General features: G+C 48.2%; 2 protein-coding genes across 2 annotated transcripts; both read left to right on the forward strand.

Moving 5' to 3' along the window:
* The first annotated feature begins 1970 nt into the window (after nucleotides 1-1970).
* cep170ab (centrosomal protein 170Ab) lies at nucleotides 1971-10572 on the forward strand. Its single transcript, XM_068750957.1, has 18 exons — nucleotides 1971-2075; nucleotides 2202-2291; nucleotides 2383-2461; nucleotides 2630-2688; nucleotides 3066-3231; nucleotides 3808-3936; nucleotides 4102-4546; nucleotides 4678-5045; nucleotides 5129-5262; nucleotides 5336-5468; nucleotides 5732-7174; nucleotides 7404-7647; nucleotides 7778-7886; nucleotides 8063-8209; nucleotides 8407-8495; nucleotides 8819-8912; nucleotides 10227-10278; nucleotides 10370-10572. The coding sequence occupies exons 1-18, from the start codon at nucleotides 1971-1973 to the stop codon at nucleotides 10570-10572; spliced, it is 4089 nt and encodes a 1362-aa protein (XP_068607058.1).
* A 6042-nt stretch (nucleotides 10573-16614) lies between these two features.
* On the forward strand, nucleotides 16615-20829 carry pld5 (phospholipase D family member 5). The gene is made up of 10 exons (XM_068751213.1): nucleotides 16615-16647; nucleotides 17626-17762; nucleotides 17851-18034; nucleotides 18208-18316; nucleotides 18514-18641; nucleotides 19112-19309; nucleotides 19740-19891; nucleotides 19968-20133; nucleotides 20245-20335; nucleotides 20564-20829. Exons 1-10 carry the CDS (start codon nucleotides 16615-16617, stop codon nucleotides 20827-20829), a joined length of 1464 nt encoding a protein of 487 aa, XP_068607314.1.
* The last annotated feature ends 55 nt before the right edge of the window (nucleotides 20830-20884 follow it).

Below are 20884 nucleotides of genomic sequence, written 5' to 3' on the forward strand. Positions count from 1 at the left end.
GTTTGCTTTGATGTAATTAACATTTACAGTTTGAACTTTAACAATTGTATGAGTTCATTGAAAGCCTCCCAATGGATGAGTCCCGACTGCGTCCTCCCCTCGTTGCTCAATACTTTAGCGCCGTCTGGTGGTCAAAAAATAGATATTGACTCCAAATATATCTCATGACGCATGCGCGCGGTCCAGTATGCGCTCAAGGCTAGAATAAACATTTTCTCTTCGTGTAAATAATAGCAACTGCGTAAATGTACGTTTTGAAAGAGTTAGACACAAATAGATCAAAACATAAAATTAAAATAAAATAAAAAACATGCTTTACGGTATGACATCACGTTTTTTTTCACGCTCATTATCACACGGATCTGACGTGGCCCATTTCATAAAGCCATTCTGCTTGCGTGGGTCGCAGCCACTCATCTGATATGAGCCACTCGCGGTTCGTTATTACATAAACAACAAATGTGCGCTTCCTAAATGAGCGCGTAGCGCCACCGTGAGGTCCACCCGCAGTAGTGTCGGAGCAGCTGGGCAGGGCGGTGGGTTGACAGGAGGCAGCATCAGCTCTGAATCCTGCTCCCACAGCGGATGCTGATTGTCCGTAGAGCACCTGGTGAGTTCATCCTCCTCTGTTTTTTTGGCTTCCTGCGCCGTCCTCCGCTCCCGGGACGGAGACGGTGGAGACGGTGGAACCGAGCATCGCTGTTTCTACCGGGCATCCTCCATGTCCGTCCATAACTGGAGAGCCTCGGGCGCAGATGCAGCTTCCATATCGTCTCATATGCAATACGGCACGATGATCTGGCTAAATTGGCTCGTGTTTTTTCGTCACCTAAAGCGCGTGCATGTGCACAGGTATGACGAGGGCCGCCTTTGACGTGAGAGATCGATTGGCTTCAGACGACAAGCATCAACACTGTAACAAAACAGCGTATTTAATCACAACGTGCACGTTCCACGAGCTCGTTTTAACATTACATTCCTGCTCAGCGCGTTTTCGCTTTTAAATGGCTCATCGACAAACGCCCGATCGAGTCCGTGGCCTGGCTGGGGCTAATTTTCCCATTTGCTTCTTGCAATCACACGCGTGCAAGGAACATGACCCAGAACCAGAGTCATGCACGGCCGAGCGCGTAAAACGGGGTATCAGGGCGTTTGATGCCGAGCGACTGAAAGGGTTAATCCATCCGTTATCTCATAGGGAGAAAGAGGAGACCGGGAAGATGTCATCGAGTTGAAGCGTAAACATGGGTCCCAAATATACCTAGCGTGCGTAATCTACCCCACAAACGTCTCCTGTGCCACCTATGACTCGTGCAGAGCGTGAGTCAGCAGGGCCTGCGCGCTCCTGGTGCGGCTGCAGAGGGAGGACCGGCTGTTCGTCTCACTGAATAGATCCTGTGTGCTGCTTCGGGATCATGAATGGGATGAGCATCACAGACCTATCGGGTTTTAGGAAAAAAAGAAAACTGTCCTCTGTCCGTTTCCTCAACGTCCCGCCTCCTAATGTCTGGCTTGTAATTTACCTCCAACATCATCTTCATTTTACAACATTTGTCTCCTCCTGTTCCCCCCCCCCCCCCCCCCCCCCCCCAGCGGTGTGGCACTGGATTTGGAATTGGATTTGGACGGCTCTGCGGTGCGATTTAATGTGGAACTTGGGCATCGGGATGCCTGGAATTCGGTAAAGTGTTTATGGAGTTCTGCATTTCTTTTCTCCCGTTCTGCATTTGAGTGCTCGGCGGGGAGGAACCGGCACGTCGACTGCCTCGGCTGAGCCCTGAAAAAGCCCCACTGATGTTGCAGTCATTTAATCCGTCTCTTTTAACAACACTGCAAGAGACGTTTTTTTTTATTGATCAAAGTAAAGTGACTCATAAATGCACCCATCCAGATAAATGGATAAGATAACGATGCTGCTCCTGTTTCCATCAGGACGTGTTACGGGTCAGAGATGAGCTGGTGAGACAGAGATGAGTCTGACTTCCTGGTTCCTGGTGAGCTGCGGGGGGACGCGTCACCGTCTCCCCAGGGAGATGATCTTCGTGGGGAGGGACGACTGCGAGCTCATGCTGCAGGTACGGAGACGTGGCTGCTTTGGATCACCAGGTCTGAACTGTCATTCTTTCCTGTGGATGGATTATTATCTGAAGCACTGGGATTACCGGGAATTACAGTGATTCACTGGATGTTTGTGGATTTAGTCCCGCAGCGTAGACAAACAGCATGCTGTCATCAACTATGAGCCGAACACGGATGAACACAAAGTTAAAGATCTGGGGAGTTTGAATGGGGTGAGCATATACATAATTATAGCTCACCGCTACATGGACGTTCACACCAGAACTCGTCCGGTTAACATCAACCCTTTGCTTCTGTTTGCAGACTTTTGTCAATGATGTCAGAATACAGGAGCAAATCTATGTCACCCTTCAAACCGATGACAAACTGAGGTTTGGATACGATATCCTTTCAGTATGGTCTCTTGCGTTTGTGCAACCCGGCGAAGCAGCGTGCACTGTGACGTTATATGCTCACCGCACTCTGCCTGCTGCGTGATTGACAAGGCACTCGGCAAATGTTTCCCACACCGTCCAAAGCGCTCATCATCTTCTACCTTAACCGGTCTCACATACCAATCTGTTCACCGTGGTTCGTGGAGAGCTGCATATTCCAGAGGAGGCCCTCAAGGTTAGACACAGTGCATGCTGTCAGAAACTATAGGAGCTAATGTATGCTAAGGAGCCAAATAAGTGTATCCATAGGTGTAAAAAAAGAAATAGTGAGAGTGGTGTACTTTAGTCAAAGAGAGTCAAATATTGCTTTTCAAGACTGATGAGTCGGCTGTTTCATCACAGCAAGCTTCCCAGTTAGCGTAGGAGGGGTAGAATTCAGAATTCAGCGGTGATGTTCAGATTGTCTACTCAGTTAAACGCTGGACAGGATCAGATATGAAAGCGTGTCATCTGGAATTATCTGAAACACAAATGTCTTCTCAATTTTCCAGTATTTAAAATTGTCTGCGGATTTCAGCAGTCGCTCTAAACTCTCCTTGCTCGGTTTATCAGCATGAGAAGTTCAGCAGCCAGCTGCAGCTGAACCAGAAGAAACGTCCAGAGGGGGAGTCGCCTAAATCTGAGGCGAAACCCTCCAGGGCTGCAGCAGAGGCGCCGGCGAGCGACGAGGCCCCCGCCAAGCCACGAGAGGCCGGCAGGGGAGAGGATAAGACGACAGGTGAGACAGGTGTTGGACGACTCGTTGCAGAGGGCGGGTTCAAACACGAAATGACACAGACTTACAGGGGTCTTAAGAGCACATATTAACCTTCCCGTTATCCTTAAATATTACTAACACATTATATCCGTGGGGTCAATCAGACCCCAGCGATATTTGCCTTCAGATCATGAAACCTTGACCTGTTCTCCAGTGCCACCATCAGGCCAAACTTTAAAATTAGTTAATTATTAGAATTAGTTTATCTTGATAAGAAAGAAAATATCAAAACTTATGATGTAGAAGTCTCAAAATCCTGAAAGGCCAAGTGTATCAAATATGAATTTCTAGGCAGTGACTTTGCAAACGGACATGGAACCATTGAACATCGACCAAATAACTGAACACACTGATGAACAGCAACGAAGCTGGGACGGCCTCATGACCTACAAAGCCTGCCTTCTGGAGCAGATGCTCCATTTAAGATGTGAAGATGGAGACACATCTGGTCTGGAGGAGAGAAAGATCCATCTTTATGACTGAAGCAGGAAGTAAAGGAGCAACGAGAGGAATAAGCGCTGGGCTTGTCTTTGACAGGCGATGTAGCAGTGTTCCACAGAGGCACGCCCCTCTATGGCCAGCCCACTTGGTGGGGAGATGGAGACGCCAAAACCGGAAGGCCCGAGGAGAAAAGCTCCGATCGGAAGCAAGAAAAATCTGAAACGGGTATTTATTATGCTGCAAAAATTCCACTTCATGTGACCTTATGAATTCAATGAAGCCAGCTTGGCCTATATCAATGTTTACATGAATTGCTAATAACAATTTTAAAAATAATTAGAATTGTTAAATGCATTGCTTATTCTGTGCTGTTTGCTTTAATTGAGACAGACGGCAAGAAAAGCACAGATGTTCCTTCTCTGCCTTCTCTGCACACAGCGTCCAATCAGGAGCCGAGCTACTTTGAGATCCCGACGAAAGACGCGCCCTCTGCAGGAAAGGTGATCGCTGAAGTCCCCGCACAAGAACAAGAAGCTGCAGAGTCCACCCATGGCCATGCGTCCTTCACCATCGAGTTTGAGTCTGGGGCGATTGGTAAAGCCACTGTCAAAGATCGAGTGGCGAAGGCGGGACCCGAAACCAGGCCGCGACCCAAAAGGGCAGTTGGGGAGGAGCTGAGCCCACTTCAGACAGCCATGGTAGCTGCTGAGGTCAAAGTTGCAGACTGGCTGGCCCAGAATGAGCTGCCGTTGACTTTGAAAGACATGGTTACCGAGGACGATGGGGAAAGTGTGAAGAGTGACATTCCTGTACAGTTGAAGAGTCTTAAAGGTGTGTTTGTGTGTGTCATTTTTGGAAGTTGTGTGCATTACATGCTCGCTTACCTCAGTTTAATTTATAACAACTAGCTCTTTAACCCTTCTAATGTCTTATTTAAAACATTTGACCCTCTTCCATGCCAGACAGCAAACACGAGGACGGCACCCAGAGCGACTCAGAGAACGCGCCTGGAGAGCAGCACAGCGCTGCGGGAGTGGACGAACGCTCATGGGGACTTTGGGGTGGCACAGGACTGAAGATCAGAGAGGTTCGCGCTAACGTTCCAGAGGGCCTCTTTGCAGAAGAAGACAGTCCCGCCAGTCGTCGCAAGTCTTCAGGTCCCAAAGCAGCAATCGGCTTCCTAGTTCGGCGCCGTGGCTCAGCGCCACATCAGCACAGTGGCCGTAATGAGTGCTATCACCATGGCGATGATTGTAGCGACAGAGGGACCTATATTATAGAGCTGGAGACTGGAGACAACGAGGAGGAGGAAGCGAGGAAAATTATCGACAAGGTGGAGAAAAAAGACTTCATCGAAAAGTTGATTTCTTTAGAATTAGTTGATATTAGTTTCACTTTGATGCATGGATGTGTGTGTTGCGGGTGTTTGGTGGGGATGAGCAGGAAGTAGTGTGCGTGTCCAGGTTGGGTGGAGCAGATCAAAGTGAAAGACTCACCTCCCAGAGGTCAACCACCGGAGACAGAGGAAAGCCTGGACGCATGGAGACACAGGTGCACAAACTGAAAGCTGTTAACTTTCAACCTACAAAAGCTGTCTAAACTCCCTTCGTGCTGCTTTGTCCAGGCTCTACCTGAGGAACTGGTGGTGGGTGGTCCTCGATGGGTGTCCCAGTGGGCTACTTTGGCAGCAAGCCACATTAGGACAGACCCTGAGGGATCAGGAGGGGAGAGTAGCACCACGGCCACCGAGGACAGAGGTACTTAAAATCTCATCTGAACAGGAAGCACAACAATATTTGGATTGGCCACATGATCATTTGAAGTTCGTTGCCCAGACTGTCCCATGTTTTGTGAATTTCATGAGAACCTTCTTTTCCTGCGTAAGTAGATTTGGAATATTACTGAAATCCACATCACAGTGGCTATACCTTACCTTTGGATCTTGCTTAGATACAGACAGACATAAAATAAGTATTACACGTTGAGATCCATGTTGCTAATGCTAAGTTTCTTCTTTCAGTTGAAATACGCGAATCCAGCCATTCAGCTGCTTTCGCCTCATCTGGCTACACAGATCGTAAGAGGAGAACCCTTCCCCAGCTGCCCTGTGAGGACATTGTCCTCCAAAGGAGGACTCCAGGCTCAGGCCTGCATGCAGATATGGGAGAGAAACAAGACACAGAGCTACAGGAGAAGGAACACCAGGAGGAGAAGATGACCAGGGGAAAGAATCAGCCTGGTCATGACACTGGAGGTGTAGGCAGTCACAGCAGTAGCCCCAGTCGATCCTCTCCAGCCAAGTCGCAGGACAGTGGGGGCAGGAGGTCAGGAATATCTGGGCTGTTGGCCAAGCTCCCCCCTCGTCCGCTGACCAGTGGGGAGAAAAGAATGGAAGAAGCCCAGAAGAGGAAAAGGGAGAAGGTGAGGGAAAGTAGTGGGAAACCATTGTTAAGGGAGGAGAGTTTTACAGTAGAGACACCGAGTTCCAACATCCCCATTGAGCTCATACCTAACATCGATGGGCTGGCACAAAGCAAGACTCAGAGTAGGGAGGCTGCCATTCAGAAAGACTCCGAAGCTGTGGCAGCCTTTCTCGAGATGACGGTGTCAGACCAAGGGGATCCACCAAGCCAGTCCATTGAAGGATCCATGTCTCCAGAGTCAGATGTGGACACAACCAGCACCGTAAGTCAGGCTGATGGAGCTAGAAAAGTCATCCAGAAACGTAGAAGTCTTGCAGCCCACCAGAAGGAGAGAACAGTTGTGTGCTCATCCAGCAGAGGCCCCACAGGGGTCCGAGAAACCCAGGACAAGAGGGTAAAGCCCAGAGCGACTGATCCTCCCCAATCCACTTCTCTGGACCTAACTGACGATGACATTAACTCCAACTCACTCCTTTCTGACTCGCAGGCTACCTCTACCAAGGAGTCTAGAAGCGCAAATCCCAGAACCCAGACTGGTAGCACAACGGTAGGGGCCAGCACCAAGTCAAGTCGAGCAAAAGCAACCCAACCAGCAGCCTCCAATGTCACCACTAAAACCATCAGTGCGCCCAAGCCCAGACCCACTAGGTCTTCCCTGCTGAGGCGGGCAAGACATGGGGACTCATCAGACACTGAACCTGCTGATCTTGACCGGATATCGGTTGCCTCTGAGGCCTCGACAGCCAGCTCCACATCCAGGACAGGAATGGCAAGAAGGGGAATGTCTAGGATTGAGGTTCTGGCACAACCCAGAAGGTCAAAAGTAGGTTCCCCATCAGCCCAGAGTGACTCGGAGGCCACTGTGACAAGGAGTAGAGGTCTGGGGGCTCGGAGTGCTGCCGGTGATTATACCCTCAGACAAGGACTGAGAGGACATAATGTCAGTGGAGTGTCTGGACCCAGAGCCAGGGCAAACAGTGCCTCCAAGTTGCCTGACAAGAGTAAAGGTCCATACTCTCATGGACATGTCAACCCAGTTTGTAAGTAGTTTCTCTATGGCAGTTCTTTCCATGTTCTAATAAATCTTTTGATTATCCTGCCTAAATATCTGAAAAGCAGGCATCTGAGATTGTTAGTACCACCAAACAACCCAAATGCTAATGCTACTCTTGTCTGTTTGATGTCTGAATAGGCAACATGCTTGCCATGTGAACCGGAATTCTGTAATTGTTGCACAATCTAAACTTGACCGCTATTCTCTCTTGTTAGCTGGATCTCGCTGGCGTCGCATTCCTGTCGAATATGCGTCCACTTCAGAGGACGAGTACGGCTCGAACCGTCACTTATCGAAACAGAGCCATACACAACCATTCGGCTCCACCCGGGTCGCCCAGCTCGGAGGATCCGCCCCAGCATCTCCAAATCCTGCAGGCCTGTCAGTCGTGAATCAGAATTCCAGGGAACAGGATGAGTACATGAGAGACTGGACGGCACACAGTGAGGAGATAGCAAGGTAAGCAGCACAGCTTGAGAGCGGCGATCAGTCGTGATGCCAGCCTACAAACATGGCCGTCCTGCTTAGAAGAACGTTGCTGTTATTATACACATCAGATGATGATAGACTATTTATGTTTCTTCTTTAGGATTAGTCAAGATCTCGCCAAAGACTTGGCCATGCTTGCCAGAGAAATTCATGATGTGGCAGGAGAGATCGACTCAGTCAGCCCTGCAGCCACTGATCCTGGAGCTCTGGTAATCGCAAATGACAAAGAACCATAAAAGAAATATTCCTTTTATCTACCGTAAAAAAATATTTTTTTTTCAGATACATAGATTAAACCCGTTTTTGGTGAAATTCCGATTCTGAATGTAGAACTTACCAAAAACAGGACCTGATTTCTTTGGTGTGCGTCCTGTCTCTGCTTTAGATGGAGGAGCGTGCGTTTGATGACAGATTGGATCCTACAGAGCACAGCGGGATTATGGGAACCAATGGGCGGCCCGTGGAGCTTCGACCCAGAGGCTCTGGACAGAGTTCCCGCTCCATCCGCAGACAGACGTGGAACAGAGACGATGTGAGATTTAACATTTATCAATACTGTAATAGCCTCAACCGTCGTTACCACATCATGCCACGAGGGGGAGCGCCCTGCATATCCATCATGAGATAAAGCTAGAGCATTACACATGTTTTTGTTTATACACAAATATGTAAATGCATCTATGGCCATGATCAGATTACTCTGTTGTGTTTTTGCTCATCACTTACCAGGCGGTGCTGGACAGTTTACTTCTAGCATCTGTGACTCAACTCTCAGCAAGGATACGGCAGGCCGTTGACAAAACAGCCTGCAAAATCAGGTGAGCTTTACGACGCATCCCCCTAAGCAGAGAGGGGGATGCTACATCAAAGTAGGAAGATCTGAAGTCGTGGTTTTAAATTCCTGATGTTTCATGTAGAAACTACGCCAGCCCAGCACAGTCTGAGTGGCACAGCACAGATTTACACTGACAGTCAGTCATCACCGCGCACAAGATGGCAAGCCAGAGGCCTTTAGTCCTACAATCAACGGGCAGGGCTTTGAGTAGCGTCTCTTAAACCTTCAGCTAACCTATCAAAAGGTATATAAACATGTTTTTCTGAATTTTACTTTCATCTATTTTCGCACTGACTCGGCTTCCAGGATCCTCTTTAAAGACAAAGAGCGGAACTGGGAAGAGATTGAGAACAAGCTGCAGGCGGAGCATGACTCCCTTCTGCTCAAGAGCTCCAATACGGTGATTCATCTTTTATCTCGTTTGTGTTTCAGCTGCAGAAAGCTCAAGAATAGACAAACCAGTCATAGTTATAGATGTATGTCCTTGAAAATGTCCTTTTTATTTTGATGAACTTTCTTAGAGGTCATAGTCGTAGTTTATATATGGCTCTCATATATGAGGGAGACAGCTGAATCTCAGGGATGTATATCTTTGTTTCTTGACAGTAATTATTATTTGTGTCAGTAAGCCATTATCTTTTAATGAAATGTCATGGCGTACAGTGTTAAATGAACTCCTTTCATTCCTCACTGAAGCAGCCGTAGTAGGAGCTGGCAAATCCTGAGGGATTAATTTATAAATGCTTAAGTTTTGCAGAGCAGGGCTCATCCAAATATGAGCAGAAAAAACTGCTGCGTGTGCAAAAAAGAGTGGGCAAAACTTCAAGTATGGCTGTAAATTCTACAGCTGGCCTCATGTGAATCTCTGGAGGGATTCGACTACCCACAAAGCAAGGACAAGGCTCGGGAAGCGTTGCTGACGCGACACAGCATGACTCAGTTGCAGCGGAACCTCGGTTCTCGAACAGAACTCGTTCCGTAATACTGTATGAAAACCGAAACCATATTTCCCACAAGAAATAATAATTAGATTAATCCGTTCCTACGCACCAGCTATATTAATGTGTAACTACGTGTATCTAAAGAACAGGAAATACATAAAAGTGTAAATAGTACAAGCAAAAGAATATTAAAAGTGAATTTAATCCAATTCTGCATTTACATCCCATTTTGGCTGCAGTGTCGGGTTTTACGGGTTTTATTTCGTTTTCTTAAGAAAAGGCGAAATCGTTGATTTCTCCATACCGTGCTGCGCAGCAAGATCCCAGACACGGACGCCATTTTCAAATTTGCCGATTACGTCCGTCTTTAATTCAACAGTTGTTCTCGCTGCTTTCCCCTTTTCTTTTCCAGTAGTATTACTGCTGACTTTCTTTGGATCCATCACAAAGAGCGAAAGAGAACAAAGTGAAGAAACACAGACACAAAGCGAAAACACAGCACAGTCTTCCTCCTATGGCAGGCCGACTCCAACCGAACCCACTCGGTTAGACTCCGCCCTCGTTCGCGTGTTTCCGGTTCGCCTCGGCGCCCACTCGTGTGTTCGAAATCCGAAAATCTGTTTGACTTCGGAGGCATTTTAAGCTCTATGCTTTTTGTTCGACTACCGAGTCGTTCGAGAACCGAGTTTCCGCTGTGTTTTGTTCGGTATAAGCTTTCCTTTACATTTTCCTCAAACGCTACAACGTTTGCTTCATATTTTATTTCTTAACAGGAGATTTCCGGCATTATCAAAGACCTGAAGAGAGTGGAAAGACAACTGTTTGGTACGGATGTGATGCTCGTCTTGATTTTCTAGTGACTCAATGAAACAGTTTTGTATTTTGCACTCTTTGAAACTCTGGTTTATTCAAACAGTAATCGACATGATGGTGGACCCAGACGGCACCCTGGATGCCCTGTCCAGCCTGGGCCTGACCAGTCCTCCGGCTGACCAGAGGAACCCCGGGACGCCGCAGGGGGCGTCCATGAACCCTCCAACGGGAGCGTCTTCCAAGGCTGCAGGACGACATACCGCTGAATCCTGCAGGTCTTCAGAGCGGGCTGATGTGACCGAGTGAGAACCAGGACGGCGCTGCAGATCCTAGAACTGACACGCCGGCTGTTTTATGCAGGACATCCTCAAGCGTGACATGAAAGTATTTGAGCGCCGAGTTTTCAGACTCGTTGAGGAATGCGCGGGAATAAAGAAGCATATTTCATGGGAAGACCTGATGGCCCTAACTGTGAATGGGACTCGGTGGTCCAACGTTCCCAAGCCACGCCAATGTGAAATCGTTACAGTATTAATTGGTGAGCGGGTGATGAACAGTGACCCCCTCTGGGTTTTCATGTTGCAGCTCAGAGATATTATTTAATACCCTGAACACCAGATGAGGGGCAGTAATGCTAGAGATCAACTCTAGTCAACTCTAAGCCAAAAAGAATCCTTATGTTTGAACTATTGGCTTGTCAACCAATGATACAGAAGCCAAAGCAGGAAGAGAATGCAGTGTTCTGTCCTCACATGAGATTATTGATCAAGATCAATATATTGTAGGCTGTTCCTGTAACAATCTCCAACCCTGTCTCAGTGATGATTTTCAATCAGGGAAGGAACTGGGCATGTACAGTAAATGTCTCTTATAGCTAAATTAAAAACTCCCGTCCATGCCTTTCTTTTTTTTTGGGGGGGGGGGGGGGGGGGGTGATATCGTTTGAAGCCTGTACATCAAAGATCAGTCACAAGACAAATTAAATGTAGCTCCCAGAAAGGATTTCCAAGGGCCCTCCCCTGGATCAAGCTGTCATTGCAGTTTGAGATACAATATAGCGGCTTTCTTTCATATTAGGAAGCTAATACATGTTAATAACACACGTCTGCAGCACGATGTCGCCCTCTGATGCTCCTTTCTTGCCATTACAAGTAGTTTGGAAGCCACCTGCCTATCGATCAGTGCTTTTATGTTTTACGTTTATTTTCTATCGTGCTTGAATAAGCAAAGGTTGGGGCTACCGCCCAACGTTTCGCCTCATGCCGATGTTCACACTGTACATGAATGTAACCTGGTCAGAACTTTAGCCAAAATGACTTTAATAAAGAGGAATAAAAGATTTTGTCCAAATTTCAGTTTGAGAATTTGGAGAATTGTTGTTTAGATGTTTTGTATGATGTCTTTTCTTTTTAATGATGCTATGCTAAATGTTGATCTTGGAATACCTGTGTTTGTCTCATTTACAATAAAATGCATGGCAATCAGTTTGGATATTTTTTTAGAGTACTTTTACCAAGTATTTTCCACATTATACTGCACATTTTCCTACATGTCATAATTCACAGTTAAACTATACAATGGATTGGATGTTTGGATTACACTGCATGGTCAGACAGACAGCTAACCGGCTGACTGAGTTAGCATTTAGCCGCGAAGAAGCCAGATAATTCCACCTGGAGACCAAAACTACGACTCATCCATTGGACAATGTTGCATCATAGATACTAGATTCTATTAATAAATAACTGCTTGTAAGGGGTGTGCGTGTTCTGAGGTCGCTGACCCGGAAGCAAACCGACAGCAGTCAGGAGGAAGAAGCAAGCAGAAGGCCATCGTCTCAGGTCCTTCCTCCACGAGATGCGCATCCCTTCCTCCGGCTCGTCTCATTCTTTTGCAGAAGCAGGAACACAAAACTAATGAGGGTTGCAGACGCCACTGCCAGAGCTGCTGCAATACTAATTACACGACTCCCCACATTCCGCTGTGCTTTTTTAATCCTTAAAGCTGTGTCAGGGTTTTCCTCCCTGGCGAGCGACCTTCACGGCGGCGGCTGGTGGGCGCCGGCACCTGTGCAACGGTTTCACTTAGGCAGGAACAGTTTGGAGGGAATGTTCTCATCTGGCTGTCGGTCTAGATGGGATGCAATGATGATTGCATCTTTGTTTCTGTAGACAAATTAAAAATTAAAGTGAATGAAATGTGAATGACTCGCCAGATGATGCACAGTGTGCAGCCTGCCCACGATCCAGCAGTGCAATTTGAACTGCCATCCATGATTCAGCACCTGTGGGACCTCGAGTTGAACAAGATGCATGATGATGCTTTGTGTGTGTGTGTGTGTGTGTGTGCAGTGTACTCGAGGCATCTGCATATTTTCCAGCTGCTCATTGACGGGCTGTTATTGCTTACGAGCAGCGTAGGAATGAAAAATCTAAAGAAGTCTTTGTTCAGCATGTTGCGCGTCTCAATCCAGGCCTGCCAACGGGAATGGCGGAAAAGTTTTAGTGAATGGGATTTTTCATGAACTTGTGCAGAGCGTCTTCCTCATTGTCGATGGCCAGTGAACCGACACCAGCTCCGTCTCGGAGCGTATCGAGGCCTCCTGGCCGTCATGGCGTCTTCGGCCTTCTGTCGGCTGACTGAACGAAGTCGTTCATTACATTACGCAGCGTGGCTGCGCTGCCGTTGCCAGCTCCCTCCTTCTCCTCTCCGTTTTCTGCCATCCTGATTGATGTTGAAGCCTTCGTCCAGCTTCAAGCTTCAATCCAACATTAGCCGGTGATTCATCGAGATCGGCCCATTTCTCAGGCCGCGTGGCCGGTTGCCCGCTGAGCACTTTTATTATATGCAAAGAATTACTGGTGCCTCAGCAGGAAACAGTTGCATCATGTGCAATATGTTTCAAAGAGCTCTTTTTCTTTTCATACGTATTCACGTCTTTAGGAGCCACAATGGAGTCAAAGAGAACAACCAGAAAACCTCCTGAGCGTCGTTCCCTGAATGGCCGTCACGCTCGCTCACCTGCCGCTGAGCAGGTGAGCGAGTGAAGGAAGTCATTGTCAGAGTGTTCGCTGCAGCGGGAGCTCAGGTGTGTGTGTGTGTGTGTGTTGTGTCTGTGTTTGTGTGTGTGTTTAGATGTTTGCGTGCCCCTTTTATAGCCGGCATATGGTGCCTTTCTCAACCTGTGCCAAAGGTTTCCTGAGGGGAACGTTCCTCAGGATGCTCGTCCTCTGCAGTATCAGTGTTCTGTAGGAGGAAATTAGATTTCAAGCATGTGTGTGAAGGAGGGAGAGACAGAGAGAGAGAGTGAGAGAGAGAGAGAGAGAGAGAGAGAGAGAAAGGGAGAGAGAGAGAGCATGCCTTTATGTCAAATAGCCAAAATACACTTTTTTTTCAATCTGATTACTCTCCGTCACCGTTTGCTTTTCTCTGTTTTATCCCGTGTTAAAGCGCCGAAAACCCAACGCCAACCCCTCCCAACCAGCCTGGGACACAGTATATGCACATGCACGCACATACACACACACACACACAGACCCTCCCCAACAAGTGTGTGCAGGCATTGCTTCTCTGGCCACAAACAGAGAGAGCACACTGTAGATCGGAGCAGCTCCCAGCAGCTCAATGATAGAGAAGAAAAGACGAGGAGGGACGACTCCATGCATGTGCTCGGCTGAAAGTGAGACTGGGTGTCTGTGCATGTTTGTGTGTGTGGTGTGTGTGTGTGTGTGATCATCAGATAGTCTGCGTCCCAGCAGGCAGCAACTCTCTGGTCGTCAATGGAACTGTCAGATGATCCAAGGACGAGGGGTCCAGAAGAAGCTTCCCGAGCGGTCCCACTCGGTTCATCCCAAGTGAAAAACAGTTTTCTCCAACAGCAGCGCTACTCAGCATCCATCTTCCTCCAACACAAAGACACACCAGAACAGGTGAGCCTCTCTCCAACATCACATTAGAGTTCTTTTCACTGCAAACGTGGCATTAGAAAGGTTTGAACTTAGAAAAGTCTGTGTCGATGTGCAATCAGAGGACTTTGTTCGGCAGCCTCATTTTCCAACTTGTGGAGGCAGGAGAGGCGCTGGCGTCATCGCCTGGAAAGCCGTTCACTCTGCATGTTGGCATCGGCCTCTGCACCGGAGCGCTGTGCTGTCGAGCTCTGCCGCGTTAAATGGAAAATGATTAGCGCCATCCTCACTGGTGCCACGCGCTGCTAACGGGCACGATACAAAAGAGGCGACTTTACAGAACCCCGAGCCTAATTAGGACGTGTTTTCATGAACTGAACACTTTTTGGTGCTGCAAAGCAGGACAATCAATTTTTCCAATGATGAATTATTTCAAAAAAAATTGAGAACTCATCCATGGTCTGAATCGTTTTCTAAGCAAACAACAATATCGTTGTGTTAAATATGAGGAGATGCAGCAACTGTATCTGGGTTTTATTTCTGTCACACCAAATTGATCCAAAAGTCAAGGTTTGAAATCGATAAAATACAGATGACATTTTATTTATCGAGTTTATAATGGTTTAATCTTTTGTGCATGTCACTGGAGTATCAGTGTTCAGAATTCCCATCAAGCCATGAAATCAATTTTTAACAAAAGAGGCTGTTCAGATTGAAAAAAAAAAATGTGTTGCCTGAAAGTAAAGTAGAGGCGCTGCTAGTAGGTAAGCGCTGTTGCATCACAGCAAGGAGGTCGTGGGTTCGAACCCGACTTGTGACCTTTCTGTGAGGAGTTTGCATGTTCTCCCCGTGTCTGCATGTTCTCTCCGGGTTCTCCGGCTTCCTCCCACCACCAAAATTGTGCAGGTTAGGCGGTTTGGTGACGCTAAATTGCCCGTAGGTGTGTGTGTGTGGGGCTGATTGTCTGTCTCTGTGTTGCCCTGCCTGGCGGCTTGTCCAGGGTGTACCCTGCCTCTTACCCATTGACTGCAGCATGGCCTGCAACCCGATAACGGACAAAGCGGTTGGAAAATGAATGAAAGCAATTTTTTTCTTCCTCCATGTTTCACATTAAAATTAAAAGTGGCCAGTTGCTATTAATGTCCTCTAGTTATTTTCCATCCTGTGCTCATAGGTGGAGAAAAAACAAACCCAACTTCAAATAATCATGACTGAGATGCAACTGGTAAATTGTTGATGCTAACACTTGGAATGGCCGCTATTCTGAGCTCAGTGGTGGAGCGGCTGTCCACTTAGCAGGAGTTCGGTGGTTCCCTGCTGACATGTTGTCCTCAAGCGAGATACTGAGCTGTGGCTATTCCACCGGTCTGAATGCTTCTAATGAGCAGGCGGTGCCTAGCAGCGTGAGAATGCCACCAGTGCACGTATGCTTGTGTGAATGCCGGCTCGTGTCCGAAAGGCATTCAACTCCAAAGCAACTCCAAAACAATCCTATCGTCTCTAAAGTTCCTGTTTGACCCGATACGTCCGGCTTGAAGGACATTCCCCTCTCCTGGGAAGCGGCCCAAACCTTTCTGTCCCTTCTGCCACTCTTATTTTCTCTCACACCGGGCGACGTTCAGGGGGCACCTACACCGGACAGGCACAGCGGGTTTCACTGCTGTGACTTTGTTTCTCCCTGGAATCTCACACAGTATTCCAACAGCCTCGTTAAAAATCAGCCAGGTCTGGAATGCTGAGAGGGAAATCATCGGATGTTTCATTCGTAACTAGAACACCGGCACCGTGGCAGGACAGTCCCGTAAACATGCATGATCAGCTTCCACATTGTGGGACAATCTGTCAGGAAAAATTACAAATGTTAAGAACTTTTCTGATTTTGTGGCACAAGAAACAGAAAGTGGACGCAGTGGAGAGAAGTCATCCAGAGATGTAAGTGTGTGAGTGTGTGTGTGGGGGGGGGGGGGGGGCACAATTAATTGGTACAGAACAATATGGTAATTTCTCTATTTCTCTACTAGTGGGATATTTCAGAATTCTTCTCCTTTCAAGCCAAGACCAGCTATTTTCTGCCAGATGAGGCAAATGAGGGATAAAAGGAGAAGATGATGAGAGAGAGAGAGAGAGATCAGGGCTGCGGGACAGTTTTAGCTGTTTTAATGAGGGGTTGGTCTTTCTATATCTTTCTCACCACCTCCATGGAAAAACACACACACACACACACACAGTCTGGTGGAACCATGTCAGGACACGGAACGGACCGGGAGCTGAGCCTCACTCTCGCTGAATAGTGAGGAATCAGCAGAGTGTCAGGGTGAAGACATCACAGATGGACAGACTGAGGAGTGGGTGATGAAGACAGACAGACAGACAGACGGACGGAGAAGGACGCGTGGCTGAGCTGCCCTTTCCCGTCGGAGAAGTTTAAAGGAGCGCTGCTCTCATGGCGGGTCCGATCACCCAGGAGCCCCTGAAGGTGATGTTTACAGCTTGGCTTGTTTCCCTCTGCTGCTAACCGCTGTGAGCTACTAGTCACAGAGATTCTGGTGCATTGATGGATTATTGATCCATCGATTTATTTGATTGAAGTTTTAAATTCATTCCATACAGCAAAAGTGTGCTGGCTCCATCCTAGAGCTGTCATAAGCAGCAATCACTTCAGCTTTAAAGAATTTATTTTAGGCTGGAAGAAGTCAGGAAATCATCTAAATATACCAGAAGCTCAAAGGAGCTGATGCCTTGAACAAGCACAGGTACGATCAAAACTTGTTGTTGTTTGTATTTATTTAGTCAAGCTTGATCTCAAGAGCTCAGAAGTCTCTCTTTTTTTGTGCTTAATTTTCAGGATTTAAAAAGCGGGATGTGATTTAAGTGATTGATCAAACACAACAAAGGAGAATGTGTAACGAGACGTGATGACAGCAGAGCCGGGACGGAGATGGTGGAAATGCGGTCGCAGGCAAAACAGAAATGCCTGAGAGCACTTTTAAAACAGCGAAAATCACGGCCAGATTGGAGCAATGAGGCTGCAGTTTTACAACCTCTGGCCAGAATATGCAACATACACGCACGCTGACACATTCTCCAATATTGCCTTCCATAGATGCAACATTTGGGCTTCTGCATCCCGGCACAGAGGTCATAAAATCTTTTTCAGCTGGGATTTACTTGAACGGCAAAAGCAGGCAATATGCAGAAAAGGCACAAACCGGAGCTGTGCAATATTCCTCTTAGCCGGAATATTCCCTTCAGATGCAAAGAGTTCCACTTCATTTGTTCTCTGTTCTGTGTCCTATAACAAACAGCATTAAGACCGTGCATTCACACAAAGGCATGGTCATTTCTTTTCTTTTGTACACCACCCTGGTGTACACCCTGGAGGAACCGCCTTGTCACGGATCCATAAGACGGGTGCCGCTAAACTTCTCTGCCAACTCCGCCTCTCCTCTTCTAGAACCAGCAGAAGTGCATTGCCATCTTTGCCCTTCTCTGCTGCTTCGCTGTGCTGGTGGTGCTGATCTTTTCATCGGTGAACATCTGGGGGGACAATGAGGACGGCATCACGGAGGAAAACTGTAGCAAAGACTGCAGGTAAGGTGTCCTGCACGCGTGTGGCGTGACGGGCGGAGGAGAACCTTTAATGCTCCAGAAACCCTGCACACACGCGTCTTTCTTTCAGCATCAAGCTAGTGGAAAACCTTCCAGATGACCTCTACCCCCCCACGAATGGCGGGCACCGCCTCCCGCTCTCCGTTGGCTTGCACACACTGTTGGATCAGGCCAAGCACTCGATCGAGGTGGTGTCTCCTGTCTGGGCCTTGAACCCCTGGGACCCGGAAACGATGCCAAGTGCTGCCAAACAGGTACAGAGTCACGCCGGGCCGGCTGCATACACATTCATAGCGCCTTCAACCGGGACCAGCAGCCTTTAGCTGTCCCGTTGGAGGAACCGTAATCGTTTTAAATTAAATCTCTCTCGACAGGGTGAGATGTAAGTGCCTGCAGCGTCACAGAGCATCTCCTTCGTCTTCCTCAGGGTCAACTGCTGTTCCAGAAAATGCTCCGCCTGAAATCTCGGGGGGTTAAACTGAAGATTGCCAGCAGCCTGACGAGCTCTGCTGAACTGCAGACCTTGGCGGAACACAGTGAGTAGCCGCCACACTTCCATCCCTTTATAGCCAAGCTGAAGGTGGATCCGTCGCGCCTGTCGGCGACGGGGAGGAGCCGGATCAGCGTGGCTTGGTTAACCGAGCTCTCTCACACAGACGTGATGCGGACCAGATGATCGGATGGCCATCCTTTAACCATTTCCTGTCCATCTCTGCCGTCTCATGATGTCCAGATGCAGAGGTTCATTTTGTGAATATGACGGCTCTTACCAGAGGAGGACTGCATTCCTCATTCTGGATCGTGGATCGGACGCACATTTACATCGGGAGTGCTGATATGGACTGGAGGTCACTGTCCAAGGTAACAACCGGCAGCATGATTGGGTCTGCTGCACTCCAGTGCAGGAGGTCGGGGTTCGGAGTTTCGTGTGAGCAGGGACGGTTTGAGATCGCCGTCTGTCTAGAAACACAAGTAGCATTCTGATTTGCATTTAGTAATTCACAGTGGACGGCGCCGGTGTGGAGCACGATCACTGAAACTGTTTGCCCAGCACTTCTCGTGCTTGAATTAAGGACTGTCCTGGGGTAGAACGACGCCTTGGTGTAATTAACGAAGGAGCCAGCGGGAAGGAAAGAGTAGACGGACGTATAGATGTGTGTGCACACACACTCACACTATAAAGACAAGATGATTGAAGGGTAGGAAAGAAGAGAGAGAGCGAAACAAGGCCCAGTCGGTCTCGGGTCCAGCACACATCGCGGCTCAGCCACATTCCTGGTCATTGAGAATACGCCGACATTCACGCTGCATCTTTCCTGCTCACCCCACAGAGGAAGGAACTGGGGGTGGTGGTGCACAACTGCAGCTGTCTGGCTCTGGACCTCCATCGCGTCTTCTCCTTCTACTGGCAGCTCCACCAGAGGGACTACGTCCCCTCCATCTGGTCAAAGAGAGTCACGGCCCTCTACGGGAGGCACGGCGCCCTGGACCTGCAGCTGGACGCCAGCCAGGCCTCGGCTTATGTGTCTGTGAGAAACGCCTTTATGTCGGTGGATTTACTGAACGTCAATATAGAAATGAATCAGAATCAATAAGTTCTTAGACTGGTTTATGTTCAACTTCCTGCACCTGGAGGTTCATGATTAATCATGATGACATCATGCCGAGGAGCATCTTGAGTCTGAATCTATCAGCACCTCAGCCTCATGTGACAGTAATGACCTGGGTTCCCATCCAAGCGGCAAAACGGGAGCCATGACGTCACGGCCTGCAGCCTCCTCCGACCTTCGAGACACGTGGACAGACGGACTTTCTCACATTGAGTCTGTCATGCAGCTGAACTGAAGTAGCATTAGCATTCCAGCGGGGGGGGGGGGGGGGGGTGCAGGCTAAAACGGGCTTAATGAATGGACCCAAAGCGAACATGAATTGCGTGTGAGTGACGCGTCCTTTCTGCAGACCTCTCCGGAACTCTTCTGCGCTCGAGATCGCACCAGAGACATCGATGCCATCCATCACGTCATCCAGAGCGCAGAGACGTTTGTCTTCATATCCGTGACGGACTACCTCCCTCTGGTGAGCAGGAGTTTCAGAGGAACCCGAGTTACAAGGTTTGTCTCAGAACTCTGAAAATGTCACGAGATTTAAAATAAAATGAGTACAAAATAAATAAAAACTTGGCAACAGGTACTGGTCCCCGATCGACGAGGTGATCCGGGAGGCGGTTGTGCTGAGAAGGATCAAAGTCCACCTGTTGATCAGCTTCTGGGCGAAGACTCATCCCCTCACCTTGAACTTCGTCACCTCCCTCAAGTCGCTCTGCATGGAGTTGGTAAACTGTTCCCTGGAGGTGGTGCGTGAACGAGCGGAATATCCTGGCCTGCTGAAAAGAAGGATCTGCCCCCCCCCCCCCCTCCCCCTCATTGTCACAAATGTTTTTCTTTTCTTTTCTTTTTTACTGCAGAGGTTTTTTACTCACAAGGATCAACGGGAGGACATTCAATATGGACTCAACCACAACAAATATGTGGTGACGGACAATTCTGTCTACATCGGTAAGTGAGGTTAATCTCATTGCATACCAGCCAACACGCAGAGAAAACTTCAGCTGGAAGATCGGCGTCATTCTGAGAGGGTGGCGTCAATCTTCTCATCTAACCCTCAGCATGAAGCAAAGGAGCCCTTTTTCTGAACAGTAATAGTATTTTTGTGGTTGTGAACGCCTCTAGAATGCCTCCAGCTCTAAAATGGCCCCTGTTATTGTGCCCGCTGTTTGTCCGCAGGTAACCACGACTGGGTTGGGAGCGACTTTACCTTTAATGCAGGAGTTGGGCTGGTGGTCAAGATGAAAAATCACCTTCAGGACAGAGGAAGAGCGACAATCCTGGATCACGTCAAGGCTGCTTTTGAAAGAGACTGGATGTCAAGTTATGCCAAGAATCTCCAAGTAAACAAAGATCAACGAGGCAAACACAGAAATCTACAGCCAGTGGACCTTCGTGTGGAGACCAGGAAGGAAAGCGAGTGGAATGAACCCTCGTCTTTATAAGCACATATAGACTCTCTAAAGCGTTGAGTTGATGCAAGAAACACCGCTAAATGAT

The sequence above is a fragment of the Brachionichthys hirsutus genome, chromosome 17, assembly GCF_040956055.1.
Source record: "Brachionichthys hirsutus isolate HB-005 chromosome 17, CSIRO-AGI_Bhir_v1, whole genome shotgun sequence".
In the NCBI taxonomy this organism is placed as follows: domain Eukaryota; kingdom Metazoa; phylum Chordata; class Actinopteri; order Lophiiformes; family Brachionichthyidae; genus Brachionichthys; species Brachionichthys hirsutus.